Below are 16,525 nucleotides of genomic sequence, written 5' to 3' on the forward strand. Positions count from 1 at the left end.
GCCTTGCTTTCCATTAATCGTGTATTTTGATAGCCAATACTAATATAGTCGGGTCAAAACGACATGAAACTCGGCACAGTTACCTAAGCGGATGCGCTTGCAGCGTAAGCAGTGATTCACATTAGGATTGAAACGGAACCTTTGCTTAGGCTCTCCGCAGAGTTCACGGCCGCGCGGACGGCGCTCGGCTGGCTGTTGGGCGCCGCAATCGCGGGCTCAATAACCAGCAAACAGGCGGCCGCGCGGCTGTGAACTCTGCGGGCAGCGTTACACCACTCATCGCTGCGGATCCCAGCTCGGCCCTAGCCACCGCGCCGCTTCGACCGCGGCAGCTTAACTGCACCGAGCTGCTGTTTGACCCCACTGTACACAAGCCATTCCACATGAATAACATCTATGTAACAAATTCGGGAAATAGATGGATCAGGACCATCAGACTGGTCAGTTCACCCGAACGTGCATATTTCTATACCTCTTCACCTCTCTAAAACTGAAGATGCTTGAAATAGAGAATAAGTGATCATTCTGTTGACTGAACCAGTTGTTACACGAACGATAGATCCACGTCACAATTTTTCATTCCACCTTACATATATGTGTGAAGAGCTGCTTTGTCGGATAAATTGAGCAACCCTAGACTGCTGTTCCGTCTGATTCCTGCATTTCGTATTTTTGCGATGATACACGCAAACCTTCATTTAACACTGCAAGGAAAACTACATCCAACACTTTCGCCAATGTTACCTTTAAGGAAACAGTTTGAGTACTTTGCTGTACCCGAGAGCGCACCACAGTAATTTCATCCAATCTTCTAGAGCTGTTTGTCAGGTGACGTCATAATCCCGGCATCAGGACCACTCCGGTCCTCTTTTCCTATTCCTTTCCTTTCCTTTTGTCGGTGACATCTTAGCAGGAAAAATCCCTTTGTGCTTTCATTTGTCACAGGTCAAAATATTTGGGAAGTAAGATTCCTACAGAGAAAATTCCATAGACAAGAGAAAAAGATATTCATCCCAGAAATTATTCTACTTGCTACACAACGTTGTTTCTCAGAAAATACCGTATTAGTTGTTATAAGATTTTTGCAAAAAATTTGCGTTTTTGCGTGGAACTCGACAGTACATGTGACAACTGCAGTTCTAGCTAGGTAGATAGTATAGTGAGAATGAGTGACGAGTTCTGCAAGTGTTTACGCCATATTGCACCATAAACCAAGACGTTTTGACCAGGTCGTATTGACGACATGAAGCAAAGTACAATCGTGTAAGGCTGCACGCGGAGTTCACAGCCGCGCGGGCGGCGTCGCCTAAGGTGCGGTGGAATAGCGGTTGCATTCCAGGTGGCACCATTGCGAACTACAACGAGGAATGGTATCAGCAAGGGTCCGCTCTAGATTCTAACCGCACCGCTTCGAGCGCAACCGTCTACGCAACTGCGCAGTTCTTCATGTCGTTTTAAATGCATTACCGCACGAATCTGGGGTGGTGCGGGTTTCAGGTGGGTTATGCCTATACGGGATCGTAGATTATGGGGAGGAGGGTGATTCCTCCCATTTCTTCCTAATCGTCATAAAAAAAAACGGTCCGGAAGATGCGGCCTCGAGCGTTCTGGAGCGCTACTTTCGGCTGCCCGCAGATTTCACTGCCGCGCGGGCGGCCCCGCGACGACTCTGAATTAGCTTAGGTGGACAACAATCAGTGGAAACACACTGATGACAAAACAGAGTGAAGTCCTTACCACTGTTCGTTACTTTATTTTCTGACTAATAACAAACGATAGCAGCTCCACCTTGTATATGTTACGGTAGGAAGCACCATAGACCACTTCGCTAGTGAGATGATGCTAGTTATTAATGTCATGTGCATAGATTGACCGAACTTCAAAATGCGGTCCTGGAGGCCTTCTAGCACAGCATAACAAGAAACTCCGAAACAAGAGTGGTAACGCCTCCAGCCTTACCCTAGACCTTACCGTAGATTTGAAGACTTCACCCCTCGAACACCTCATCCTGTGTGGCCCCTGCAAGTATTGGATGATTGCAATTTCGTACACGTGCGCAGCATGTACCGCATTTCCGCCGAAACACTACTGTAGTCCCAGAAGGATGCAACTGCACGATCGTATCGTACCTCATTTATTATCAATGTTTACACAAGCAGTGTTTGTTCTTCGACGTTTAGACTTCTCTTGGGAGTGTTTCTTCTGATGTTTTTTTAGCGCAGTACAAGTTGCACTTCTTCGTGTTATCGGAGTCTGCTGGTTTAGGTAGAAGGCAGAGATGAGTAACAGTTATGGGACAGTCCTCTGAATCTGCTGCGAAGATAGGTTCGTTACAGTTGCTTGTATCCTATTAATCCTTATTTATTTCTGGTTCTCTTATTTTGATTGGTAATTTGATTTGGTTAGTTGCCGTGTTGATTCTTTTTTGTTGGTTTCGCCTCATTCTTCCGTTACTGTTTTCGACTACTAATTGTTCCCTTTCAGATGAAACACTGGAAAATTTCGTTACCAAGCTGGCTAAGGAAATTGTCGACAATGCTGTATTAGACGGTTTTATTGAACTCCGTTCAAAGTCGAATGAAGACAAGGAGCCCGAAAAAGAGCTCACCTTTTGTAACAACGATCACTTGAAACCAGGTTCATATTCACTTTCTTCCTCTACTCCTCGATGTCGATATTTGTTTAGTCCTTGTATTTTATTTAATATTTACCGTCTCTTCTTCTTAATGATTTTTCGACAGAAGTATTTTCTATTATTTAACGAAATCTGCTTCTGTTTACTGGATTGTTCTGGTCCAGGACTTTACAGTATTGTAGCGCCATTTATTCATCTGTTCTACTGCTGAATAAATGGCACTTATAATTTCATATCCATGAGAGGTACCGTTCAATTTATGTCCATTCTTTTTTGGTCGAATTCGCAGCACCGAACAAGCTTTGCCAGTAGTGCAGTCCACGTCATCATAACGCGTTCTGTTGTTATCGCTTTTTCTGCGAGTGGTGGTTCGAAATCGTGTGCTCTTTTCCATTTTACGAATTTCGCTTTACTTTCTTCACTTCACCTGAACAAAGAGAACTAAGATATGGGCAAAGATCTTGGACGGAAACAGAAAAAAAAGCATTTTTGAGTATGCTTCTAATCATTCCAACTTTTTTTCATCAATGCTTAACTTTTGCTAATATTCCATCTCTAATTAACATTTATATTTTTATTATTCTTTACATGTTATTATGTTATTTACAGTTATTTTTTTATTAATTCGCAATGACTACTTCAAAACAATGTTTTCAGGTATACGCCTTGATGTAGGTATTGTCGACACTATCTTTAAACTATTTACACTTAAAAACATGGCCAGATACCTCGTCTTTCTATTGGCTTTAATGCTTGCTGACACATTGTGGGATTTCATCGTGTGAGTTTGTTCCTGTGATCTTTTTCGAATTCTTATGTTCTTTTTCAAAATAACTCGCTCATCGACAAGCAGCTTTATTTTCCCAATCCCAAATATTGCTGTTATTTTTCCTTTCAAATGCAAGACATTTGATGCAATTTTTCTAATTGACGAAGATTCATTCAAATTTCAATTTTATTCTCAATTCAAATTTTTCGATCAGATTTATTACTCATAAAAATAAAATCCAGTTGAAATTCTGTTTATATTACTTCACAGGCGATTATTCAGAGATGTATATTCACGTCCTACCATACTCAAGCCCAAAGGTCCACGACCGTTCTTTCTCAATACTTCCAGTATATATTTAACGGATTTTTACACAGGAGAATTTCGGCCAGAAAGGTTTGTGTGTTCGTTAGTCTCAATAGTCAGATATATTTCATTAGTAAACGGCTAGGTATCTATCAGAGGTTACGTATGTATGTATTTTACGCAAGCGATTTCGCAGACATATTAATGGCTTCATAACTTCGTAATGGTGGTGTTAATAGAGTCAAAACGAAATGAAGGTCGGTGCAGTTACGTAAGTGGCGCGGTGGAGGGCAGGTGTTTTCATCTAGAATGCATCCTTGCTAGCTCAACTCATCGCAGCAGTTCGCGATGGTCCTACCTAGGCTCCAACCGCTAGCTACATCGCACCACTTTGAGCGCAGCCGCTTACACAACTGCACCGAGCTTCATATCGTTTGGACTCGACTATATCCTCGTTCGATGCGGTTTATTCGGAAAGATTTAACTCGCATTAACCAAAACTTAGCCAATAAAACGAAACCATTTGTTTGCTATGGCAGCATTCCTAAAAGAACATTCTGATGACAGAGGACAGATTTATCTTTCCATAGCACGATTTTATATATTTCCTATGTATTCTTGTAATCCTCTCTTATCTGTGTAATTTAACTTTCACTATAAGTGTATCCTATCTACGTGAATACATCATACTCAGCATCCGAAACTTCCTACCTACTTTTGACTAACCGTTGCTCGCGAACTGAAATACTGTAGAACCTGCTCTTAAGTGGAAAAGTTTATGTGGTAAAATTGATCATGTCACACCTATCTTACTTAAATTGGTTGAATTTCTCAGGATGATTACAAGTGCAGACCTTCTTGTCGTCATGTATTATGCGCCATGGAGCTATCACTCACAGTATTTGAGACATCCTTTCGAAGTGGTAGCACTTATGTTACGCAACCATGAAAATGTGAGTGTCGTTCCGCACAATTTCTTCATTTTCTTCAATTATCATTTCTACTTCAGATAAAATTTGTGGGTGTTAATTGTTGGACAACTGTGGGCGAGTGTCGCAAGGCATACAAAATTTACCAGTATCCAATAATTGTTGCATATTCATCGACAGTTCATTCTGTTTATCAAGGTGAACATTCTACGGATCATTTGTACAGGTTTGTCTTCCATTACATTCGTTTCTGTGATCATCACAAATATGACACTTCATACTTATTTTTGATTCTTTCGTCAAATAACATTGCTGTAGAATTACGTAAGAAATCATGTGATGCTTCAATAAATTTAAATTTAAAAAAAGAGCAGCTCTGGAGTACGACAGACGCTAATTACTAACTCCTCCTAAGTCTTGTTTCTAGATTTTAATTTTCGCCCAGTTTAGAGCAGATTTTGGTCCCTACTATTGTGCTACCGCACACTTAAAAACGAGACGTCATGGTAGTGTTTGTTCTGATTTTCGTTTCTTCCCTCCTCCCCGAGAAGCTTTACCAATTATCGAGAGATTTTGATTTCCTAAAACTGTTGCTTTCACGACTGTATAAAGTCATGCGGTTGCCAACTAACCATGTTTTGTGTCTGAGAATGTTGGAATGCTCAGTTCCCTAGCAAAACCCCAATATCGACGGTCACCCAACTAAGTCTTTCTTTGACCCGATCAGTTCCTGTTACATAGTTCACGTTCAGAAAATGCCACGTTCTTATTATCTTTGTAGAATGTCATTGGATAATCACACAATATTAGCGTGTTAGTGACAAAACACGATGTTTCGTTTTTCTATTAATGCATTATTTTCTAGATGGGTAGTGAATGTGAGAAATCCGCTACGACATGCAAACACACTGGAAGAGCTAACATTTTTCAAAGAAAATTATCATGCTGTTATTCTCGGCTATTTTCCTTTTAAGGTAAGCTTTATCCAAACATTCCTGCTCTACATCCAAATACTGGTAGTGGATTTTAAATGTTACTAAGAAATCTATCTTACGCAAATGCAACCTTTAATTTTAATATCATACCATCGTGATTGTGGTCTTCATACGTGATCTCATATGTCCCACACTAATAATTTTGCTGTTGATGGGACTTGAGTGCGCAGGGGGAGGGGGTGAGAGATAATCACTGCCATTTTTTTTCTGAAAATAGAATTTATGTGAATTCTGATAAAAGAAGCTGCACTTTGCCACGAATAGCCAAAAGGCATTTCATTTATTTCAATTGATATGAATTAGGACATGAAAACACCTGAAGGGTATCGAGCGTTCGCCGCTGCTGGTATGATGTTGCAGACAGGTTTATCAGGTAATATTTTCTATGCTGTTTCTGGATAATAACGGAAACGCTGCCGATTTATTGTTTCAGAAGACGAATCAACATGCCTTATTGTAACTACGAGTATGCAGTTAGCTCGCCAGTTGGGAATGCGTTTCGAAGGCGACATTATTATGTACATTCCTAAAGGTCAGGTTTTATGTCCTCTTTTTTTTTTCTTCGAATCACTGGGTATATGTCGGGTCAAAACGACATTAATCACGGTGCATTTGCGTACGCGCTCGAAACGGCGCGGTGAAGCCAGCAGTTGGAACCGACGTGGGATCATCGCAAACTGCGGCGATCGGTGGTGCCAGCAAGGGGTAACCTGTACGCACTCCAAACCGCTACGCTCTACCGCACCGCCTCGAGGGAAGCCGTATACGCACCGTGCTTCATCGTTTTGACCCCACGATACTTATGTTCACTGGTATTCGGATCATTCGGTAGCTACAATTCCGAAATAATTGGTTCTGTAATAATTAAAGGCATTTAGGTCACGTATTTCGATGGTCTCTCACAGCCTCACGCACTGCAGAAAATATAGCAGAGTGGGTTCGAGGAAAGCGTACGGAGGTAGCTCCTGTCACATGGATACATTTCAGTTGGTGATGTATTCTTGTCATTTCTTTAACTTAGTTTTGTTCCACTCGCTTTGTTTTGTTCTAGCAAAATGTAAATCATTGAGTTTGTTCCTCTGTTATATCATTAGATCTGTTTTCTTCTTTATTTCTTTCAAGTCTTCTTCATTAGAGACAGATTAGTATTTTTTCCAATATTGTGCCCTTGTATTTCGGTTCTTTCAGATCGGAACACAGAACTGATGACATCCCAACTTTCCCAACTCTTGAATGATTCTTCGGCATTACTGCTGGTCACTCCGCTGATTAGGATTTATCGTGTTCAGTTTGACTTGGTTCTTTTTACTGAAGTAGGTGTGGTGAGAAGCTGTTACATGAATTATTGGATTTTTCGACAACTTAGTTGGGTTGCAGCTAGCAAGAGAATACTGGAATTGTGAGCAAGATAACATCCAACTTCTAAATTCTGAGCCACAGCTCATCAGAAAACCTCTGCTGTCTGATGTATTGTCAAGTGATAAGGAAGCCTGTGGCGAGGCCATCGAGGGCGTTATTAAGGTGCGTTCCATTATTTCGAAAGGAAAAATCTGTGTTATTGATCCGTTTGAAGATGGATTCGTGTTGCCGCTCACTGCTACCATCGGTGGACTGGAATCTAGCGTGTGCATCTTCGTCAAAATATCATTGGGAAGACGAAGTGGAGGGCCATCACCAGCATGTTATTGAAGAAGAAGGAAAATCCAGACGGCGAAGTCACTGGACTGAGCAGGTGTTAGCTGCGACGAATCAGTGTGTAGCAGTACGAAATGGAAGCCTAGACGCAAGCAAGTTTTCATTCTTTGAATCATTTTCTACGATGGCTACTTGCCATAGCAAACACATTGAAACGAGCTCTGCCACATGTTTCTATTCAAAATAACACCCACTTACAGATGTTGTTCTGTCAAGGTGTTGCACAAACTACGAGGAATTCTCGCAACTTCAGTTGACACCGGTCCAGAAAGCTAATGGTGGGCTAAAGGTGTTTCGATTCGAAAGTTTTCATATTTGCGCTATTATTAGTAGCTCCCCTTTATTGTTCTTATGATTGACTTTTGTTGCTCAACTGCTTCTCTTAATGTCGTGAGAGTTGAGATAATAGTCCTCCTATTATATTTTACCTCTTCATTGTACTTTCTCTTTACAAGATGCGTACCATGCCTGCAAGATTTTCTGTCCTCTAACGAAATGAAGCGTGAAAAGCTGAAAACTTCAGCATTTTGTATGTAGGCTTGGTCGAGACGTAACCAAGATTGCAACTTGTCGATAGTCAAATTTAAGCAACAGCCAAGATTGTTAACAAACTTTATTACGGCTAACGTTTCGGCGTTGTCGCCTTCGTCAGAGCCTGGAAAGTAAGAACAATTGCAATATATCCTCTCAAATGCCTCTTCTCGAACAGGTCATAATCCCCTAGGATATTACACCCGGAAACAAAAACCAAAAGAGCCTAAATCGCTGTGCTTGCCTCAGTAGCCGCGTTGCCGTGATGTTAGCGGATATCCGCGTGGTGCAATCACTCCGTGAATACTAATTAGGATGCGACCCGCAGTTGACCCCGTAGATCAAAACCCGCAAATGTCTTGATACAGAGCCAGCTCTTTGGACATAGCCAAGCGCTCTTCCTTTCCATTCATTTTTGAACCTTTTCCATTTATCCAAAACGCTTCTAAAGTTCTGCAAGCTATAATTTCGGGTTCGTACGATAGGATCGTGACAGCTATGCAGAAAGGAACATTTTCATGACATTGTCTGCGGTGAGCTCTGAGGGGAGTTACTGCATTCGATTGTTTCAGCCTCTTTAGATACTCTTTAATGCGAACACAAAGGGGTCGCCCTGTTTCGCCGAGTATTGGGCCCCACATGTTTTGCACGCAATCAGATAGACTACACCAGAGACAATGCAGTCCCCTTCCTTCTCGAATGGGCATACTACACAGTCTCGAGTAAGACATAAGCGATCGTACATTCTATTTCGAACCAGTTGCTTTTCGAGATTTGTTGGAGGTATTTCCACAATTCTCACTTGGTCCTCGAAGCCACATTTCACCAGACTAACCCGTATAGCTTTACTCAAGTCGTCGGTTATGAAGGGCAGGCAGAAACAACTTAAGAAGCGTTTTGGATAAATGCAAAGATTCCAAAAATGAATAAAAAGGTGGCATCCTAATTAGTATTAGCGGAGCGATTACCACGCGGATATCCGCTAACATCACAGCAACGCGGCTACTGAGGTAAGCACTTTAGCGATTTAGACTCTTTTGGTTTTTGTTTCCGGGTGTAATATCTTAGGGGATGATGACTTGTTTTGGATGAGGCATTTGAGATTATATACTGGAAAAGTTCTTACTTTCCAGGCTCTGACGAAGCCGACAATGCCGAAACGTTAGCCGTAATAAAGTTTGTTAACAGTCTTGGCTGTTGCTTAAATTTGACTATCGTGTAGTATCTCTACCCTGTCGACAGGTTGCAATCTCTATGCCAAGATTCAAGGAAGGTCGAACTTTCGCACTTCTGTAACCAAGATTGTTAATTCACTTTATTCGACTGACATCTGCCTTCCATGCTTTCTATCCAATCCCGGAAGACTATGCATCAAGTGTTCTACAAAAAGAAACCTTGGAAGAGATAGACAAAGGAGCCAAAAGTGATAGACATTGACACCTATTCCAACATTTTAATTTGGAAAGCGCCCACTCCGTAATCCTCACTGAGAGAGAGAGTTTTTCACGACTCCTCACTGAGGATTACAGAGACTCACTCACTAATCCTCACTCTTTGATCACTTTGTTGTATGATCGCCCGCAAGTAACACACTTAAAAGAACAGTCGTCGCGTCAGCTTTTCCAAAGAATGTGTAAATACGACTTTATGACGTCAACTTTTTGAACTGCTCCAGAACTTCGTTACATTCTCCATCTGTCTCACTTTTACCATTTTCATATTTGATCCTAGGCCATTTATTGTTTCGAAATTCTCCGTTATGTAACCATGTACGTTTCTTTTACAACATATCTTCAGCCATTTCGAAAGTCCACGCACGAGAACTAAAGTTTGTTGATTTATGCATGCGTGGTCGCCTCTACGATTACATGAAGTATCCTGCAATGTTTGAGGTTACTACATTTTTGCTTTTACATTCTTCTCTTTGCTACTTTTTTTTGTTTTTGAAAAAGTTTGCTCTCATATTCAAAGCATAATTCAGAAATTTTATGTTTACCCCTCATAGTGTTGGAATCCCTGTCTTTTTTTTTGTTAAATATACTAATACAGTGCTATCCAACTGCGCAATATCGTTTTAGAAAATCAGTTCTAGTATGACACTATAGCTATAAAGAATTAGTAATGTCGCTATTGCTTTATACTCCCAAGCAATTCGAAGTAGCAGAACTACTTTCCACACTCGGATATGTTCCTCGATTATTCCCAACTCTGTCCAAATGACAAACAATAAAGTGTTTATGAATAAGTTTTAGATTACGCGTGATATGCTTTTTGTTGTAGTTACTACTGGAAGTGTTTATAGGTCTTAGGAAATTTGAAATCACTAGTGTTAAGCACTAATATGTTTGTAGTTTTTTTTTCTGTAACCTTTCTAGATACATATACAAGGAATGTTGCTGACATCTAAAATGTTAGATTTTCTAATGTTAGGCGTTGTAATAACTGTAATTTACCATAGAAATGGGTTTTGGCATCTACAAACTGGCTCATCTGACACGAAATTTATAGAATTTTTAGAGAAAATAGTGCCAGACATAATTTTTTTTCTCCAACATAAAGTGTGTGTATCTGTCATCAATCAATCCGTAATGTGTAATCAATCCGCCTGGGATGCGCCACCACGTTCACTTCAATTCGGAATCGTTTGAGGTTTACGAACGTGAAAATGGCCTATACAATGACTTGCGGGGGTTAGTCGATGTATCAAGTCAGACAGGTCTGGTACCAATTTATCGACTCCGGGGAGATGAAAGACTTGGTGAGCACTAGAGCGGATTCGAACCTCCGATCGATCGTGCAAGCATCGATCAATTGGAGGTTCGAATCGATCGTTATCCAGCATATTACTAGTATTTCTACTATTGAAACCAGTATCGTATTAAGGTAATGTTACGAATCTCTTATATAAAAAGACTTAATACCAATTGAAAGGGTTCGTTTCTCCATAAATTCTTCAAGATGTTTAAAATGGCAAAATACATGGAGTAGAGAAGCTCCCCCATCCACCTTCCCCCACCGCTCAGTGGAATGTTAAAGCGAATTGAATTTGAAGTGACACTCTATGTCCAAAATGTTCTCAAGTTTCGTGACTGACATTGACAAGCTCTTTGAGCCATATCTAGCTAAGCTAACAACTGGTCCATCCGTGAGCGAAGACACCACTCCATCTCGTTGGCGACCACGCTCCTAGATGTTAACATCTCTTGTGATCCACTCTAGCCATTCTTTTAGTCCATCTATCGTCGATTCTTCTCATAATGTGACCGGCCCATCTATGTTTTGCTTTCGATATATATTCCGCTGGGTCGCGAAGACGGGACATTCCTCTTAAGTCGGAGCTGGGAAAACCGACTAGGTGTTGTGTGTGTCGGTAAAACTTCACGAGAAATCTCTCAAGGGCTATGTTAGTAGCAATGTTATGTTAGCAAGTAGCTTTCTGGACGTGGCAGCGGTGTCTCTGCCACTTCTTCGCTGCGTAACAGAGCGTGTCTTCTTTCTGTTTGTTCGCAACCCTATTCTCCTCCCTGCTTCGTTTAACACTGCGACATTTTGGCATGACGGTGGTCAATCTTAGCATTAGTTTGCTACTAGCTAGGGTTCCGATTCCGACAGGTCGGAATGTTGGAGGTGTCCAAATTACGCATCGCAGTCCAATGTCACCTCCACCCCTCTATGAGACGTAAACCGTTTTGTGCTTTATTATTACCATAATTGTTATATATAGTATGTTATGTCTTTATATTTATGCTGTATGCTTTAGTGCTTTCATTATGTTTGCCTTATCGATTTTGTGATTATGAATTTGACTTGCACTTGGGAGCCATTTGCGTTCGAAAGAGCTCGCTCGCAGTGAGGAGAAAGTCTGTCAGCTGGCATAACTCGGTGCTACATCTCGTCAAGGCAAGTTCCGTCAATAGCCGAGGTTCCACCCTGAACGATTTGACACCCTGTCTGATCCGTGGTCAATACTGAAACAACGTACGGAAAAATCTCGATTTGGTTTCCCTGGATGTTCGGTGATTGTAGTTGAACCTTTGGTGGGTGAAGGATAGTTGAAGAGAGTCAGAGCATTTTGGAATCTCAGCACGAGTACCCAAGCTTTGTTGATGAGGGCGCGATGGGGGTGTGATTGGTGGAACTGCCGGCAACGCAGGGCGGCAGAACCGCCACGTACCGCACCTGTCGCAGTGAATCGGGCCAAGAGCAGCGGAAGGAAGGGCCAGGGGAGGGGAGGTCGAGTGTGATCGCCCTTTTGTAATTTTAATTATAATTTTAAACCTCTTATTTTGTTTGGTATTCAACGATAAACGTTATCAGATTATTTTGTGTTTAGTGAAGAGAAATAAAGCGGCAAAGCATCCCCTTCTAGCGTCTAGCGTTACCTTTCATTGGTTTGAAACTCCCTTGCCCTTACTTAATAAGATAAACAAAATAATTGTTTGATTTCTTCTATAGTTATGACATAGTCGTTGTTTCTGTTCTTTTTCTTGCGATGTTTCCTTTTCTTTTTTATACGTTTTAAGATGTTTTCAATTTTAGGATGTAAATGCGTTCGATGAGCCACGACCCAGTGTGAATTCGTCTATACGAGGCATCGGTTGCAGAGATGGTCCTGTTAGTATCAACACCACACCGATAGCGTTTTTGTTTTCATTGAAGCCGTTTCCATCAATTATAAAGAGAAACTTCTAGGAAAATGGCACACTGAAATTTGTTGTTCTTGATTCTCTTCACTATCAATATTTTCTGCGAAAATGGGGTCTAGGCAATGTAACGGTCAGTATTTTTTCCTTTGTATATTTCACTCTATTCCTATCATCTCATTATTTCCCATGTTTTTTTTTCACTGTTGGTTTCCTTTCAAATCGAAATAATATAACAAATGTAGATGTTTGTCCATTATAGCTACCTTTGGTAGTCGCAGTCGACTTCAAAAAGGAATTCTTCTCCGTGATGGAAGGAAAATTGTCGCAGTAATGCTACCTATTCATTTAGAAGAATACGATGATGTTGATCAGACTATAATTTTAGGAAGAAAATACGTGAATTCGTTCACGATTTCCACTCGAATATTCAAGAAGAGCATTTAAAAGACGAAGAAGACATTGTAAAGAGGTAGACTACACTTTGGCTGTGTTCTAAAGAAGTTATCAGAGGCCTTATTCAGGTTTGATGTTAGATCCGAATCCGTCCATACTCGTATCCGCAACGAACAAGTTATACAACGACTCACTCTACAGTCATTTCTCGAACTTATCGAAAACCGAGTAGGTTTCGGAAATCGAAGATGTCTTTTTTCCTTGTCTATTTGTTTAAATGAGTTGTTTTCAGCCCAATGCCACTCACGATATTGTCGTGTTTTTTTCTGGAGGTGTATGGCACGCACCATCCACTGCTGCGATGCACGTTTTTCATGGTGTAGCTAGTTATTTCTCGTCCTCCAGTGACCTTATCAAATTCTATGGGTTAGTTGTGTACATCCTTTTTTGAATTTTATCAGATTCAGGCATTAAAAAACACTTCATTTTCGATGTTCATATAATATTTCATCTATTTAGCAGTAATCTAACATTACATATTTCATCTAAAAGTTTTGTCTGTCTGTGTGCTCGGTTTCACATCTACCTAGAAGCACTCGATTCGGTCCTTATTTTGTTGTTATTCGCTGAGTGCTTCTCGCTACCCATTTGTACGCATTTTTGAAACTGAAGGCGGAACTGAAATGCTTCGTTGCTAGCTTTGGATTGCTTGGGAGGAGGTGGCTTTTAATGTCAGAAAGAACAGCAAAGCCTTTCCGGTAGTAGTTGTTCATGATCTCTGGTAACTTTACATGAATACTTTTTTAGTTCTTTCTTCACAGAGTTAGTGGGAATTTTGATAATCTAAAAGTAAGCTTTGAGAATCTGCTTTCACTTATGTACTCTTCATTGTCGTTTTCAGGCTAGATACTTCACGCAACGAACTTCCCTACGACTATAACTTCGATCGCTTACCTGCTTTAGTAGTTTTCCTATCCAATCAGTAAGTTCACTTTAATGTTCGTTTATTTATTTGTGGAGTTCAGCTCGATATTCGCACGGAAGGGTTTTCTACTTGATAAACTTAAATTTGGTGCTGCGTCACTTTCCGAAAACGAGATGATTTGCAACCCTTCAAAATTAAATAGTCAATGTTATGTAGAAAACTTTTTTTTACACAGTTTCCTCTCATCCATCACATCATTTCCACTCTTTCAGAACGGAGATGAATTGGAAGTATCCTGAAATTCTCCCTATTTCTTATGCTAACGTACTTTCCTTCGTTCTATCGCACTGTTCTGCTCGACTCCGTTGGAAGATGGCGCTTACAAATTGTGGGCGAGTCTGCGTTACACAGTATGTTTCCGTGCAGGTATTTTCGTCTAGGTCACAGTTAAACGGTGGCAACGTCGTGTGTTCGTTGTTGAAAGCCAAAAATTTACGCGTTAAATAAATACGCGCGTTAAATAACACCTACTGACTTCTTCTTTACTTTGATAATACTCAGAAGAGAGAAATATGTTTTATACTTTTGATGCGGAATTAATAGAAGAGCTCCAGATTAGTGTAGCATTGTTCAGCAATCGACTGCGGCTTAGAAAAAGGCAAGAGAAATTGCGGAATGCCATTCATCGTATCAGGGAAAATCCTAATCGCAAAGAGCATCAAACGAAATTACAGTAGTAAGTTTCATATTGTCAAGAGAATGTTCGTCCGCGATTTACTTCGCCCCAGTGCTTTTTCATTCGAGTTTTTCAGTTTCGTCAAGCAACTTCGCGTGGTCCGTCGAGTATTGCGAGCGTTACATACCGCTTTGCACCAGTCAGAGGTGTTAACTGAGGAGACAGTTAGTAGTCTTTTACACACCACAGCTTTCGAGGAGTATATCAGAGAATAGCATTTGATCACAAAGCCAAAAAATAGTTTCTATACTTTGTCTAATACTTTCAATAAGAGGTGCATATATTCCTGCGAAGTAAGTTCTTGCCTGAGCAAATTATATTCTGTGATTATACTTTCTGATTTCCTTTCAAATCTTCTTATTTAGTTGTTTCTACTTTTACTCATTTCTCTTTTGTTCACTTTTCTAGATGAGACGTGTATATGTATTCTTTTATTCCATTTTTTTTTATCAAAAGATTTGAATCTATTCGGCAGCTGTTGGGCTCATTGCAGGGGAAACATGTAGGTCTTGTTATGCTAAATTTCCTGCTCTCCTTTTTCTCAAATTAGCTTAATGAGTCTACTGGAATCATGGATTTCTCGGAGTTTTTTTTTTCAATAGTCATCAAGATTAGCCCTACCGCAATTGTTTACGCTCAGCCTATTTTAGTTGTGCGTTTGCGAAATGTTACACATTTACTTTGTTTTCTACGAATCTTAGTTTAGTTCATTTCTGGAGATTCTTGTTCGAATAGTTTTTTGCCATAATTTTGCTTCCTTTGCTTTGTACAGGTTAGTTTCTTCTTTGGCTGCTACCTTTCGACGGTGGTGTTTCTGACGGGATGTCGAGATACTAAAACCAACTGTGATTCCTCTGTTGTATTTCGGAAGTTGTTTCTTGTTGTTGCTCAGGATCGAGTTTGTCTTTTTAAAATGTTTATGATAACGAGGTGGAATATCCATGTCTCTTCACAGTAGTACTTGTACGTGTACAGTTCGCTCAGAATTCATGTGCGTGCAGGTGTGGAATGTTCACCCAGCAGACAAATGCTCGAAGACAAAGAAATTGCCGTTGGCTTAGAAGGGGTGCAGTGAAACCTACCCGATATAGATTTTCGCTGACTACGATTCTGTTAGTCAGTTCTTCTCAGGGTACGGTAACTTTAAAGGAAAAAGATTGTGAGATTTATCGTGAAAAACACCTGAAGCGATGATTTCAATGTTATCGATTTTTCTCCCATTTGAACTGCGATACTCCCTATCAAGCTTCTTTTATGGGATAGCATTTGCAATAAGAAGAGCAATCCAGCCAGCTGTTTTCTTTGGAGAAATGCAAATGAGCGAACAGAATTAGCTAGAAATTCTTCCGGGAAGATTCCCCTGATTCAGGTGTACCTCACGGTAAATGTCACAATCTTTTTTCTTTTAAAATTCTACGCACAGTTGAATGTTAGGGTTTGGGGAAGCTTCTGCAAGAGAAAACACCAGCTATAAGAGTGCATATACCAACTAGAATTAGCAGTAATGGAACATTCACAGAGTAGACTGGCCAAAGTGCTTGGTCTGAACCCAATCCAACTAATATGTAGTAGCACGGAAACCTTTCATAGGTAAGAAGTTGAATGACTTTTCATTACAATTTCTTCTGACTATAATGGAAGGCGGGAAGAGAGGAGTATGGATCAGTTGAGATATATGCTGTCCCAATTTTCTGGAAGTTATCGGTATATTAAACATTAGAGATATTCTAACGACGTAAGAAGGGGTGTGGTGCTGTGTCACCGAAGTAAGAAATAGAACAACGTAACTACAACTGAGTAATGACGTTATTTGTCAATTGTTGTTTTCTCTGTTGTAGTTTTTGTTTTGCTTATTGTTGTTAGTTTCTTGTGGAATCTTGTATTGTTTGAGATTGTTTGTTTTTTTGCTGAAAAATTTGTTTGTATTTAGTAGAATTATGTTTAAGGTTCTTTTACATGCAGTGG

General features: G+C 40.3%; 1 protein-coding gene across 2 annotated transcripts; it reads left to right on the top strand.

The window, feature by feature from the left end:
- Nucleotides 1–2,291: 2,291 nt before the first annotated feature.
- Nucleotides 2,292–15,621, top strand: RB195_026380 (uncharacterized protein; the record flags this gene model as incomplete). 2 transcript variants are annotated; one of them, XM_064214906.1, is made up of 27 exons in its annotated part: nt 2,292–2,325; nt 2,485–2,637; nt 3,293–3,416; nt 3,687–3,800; nt 4,546–4,663; nt 4,720–4,865; nt 5,505–5,613; nt 5,938–6,007; nt 6,068–6,166; nt 6,513–6,620; nt 6,823–6,947; nt 7,012–7,155; nt 7,208–7,421; nt 7,530–7,607; nt 9,658–9,752; nt 12,400–12,474; nt 12,553–12,636; nt 12,766–12,833; nt 12,892–12,975; nt 13,028–13,127; nt 13,192–13,325; nt 13,801–13,881; nt 14,097–14,234; nt 14,459–14,560; nt 14,637–14,724; nt 15,333–15,458; nt 15,562–15,621. In XM_064214906.1, 27 exons carry the CDS (start codon nt 2,292–2,294, stop codon nt 15,619–15,621), a joined length of 2,871 nt encoding a protein of 956 aa, XP_064070786.1. The 2 variants fall into 2 exon arrangements, with proteins under 2 accessions (XP_064070786.1, XP_064070787.1); XM_064214905.1 differs by lacking the exons at nt 15,333–15,458; nt 15,562–15,621 and having other exon boundaries at nt 14,637–14,775.
- Between the last annotated feature and the right edge of the window lie 904 nt (nt 15,622–16,525).

The sequence above is a fragment of the Necator americanus genome, chromosome X (assembly GCF_031761385.1).
Source record: "Necator americanus strain Aroian chromosome X, whole genome shotgun sequence".
NCBI classification, from domain to species: Eukaryota; Metazoa; Nematoda; class Chromadorea; order Rhabditida; family Ancylostomatidae; genus Necator; species Necator americanus.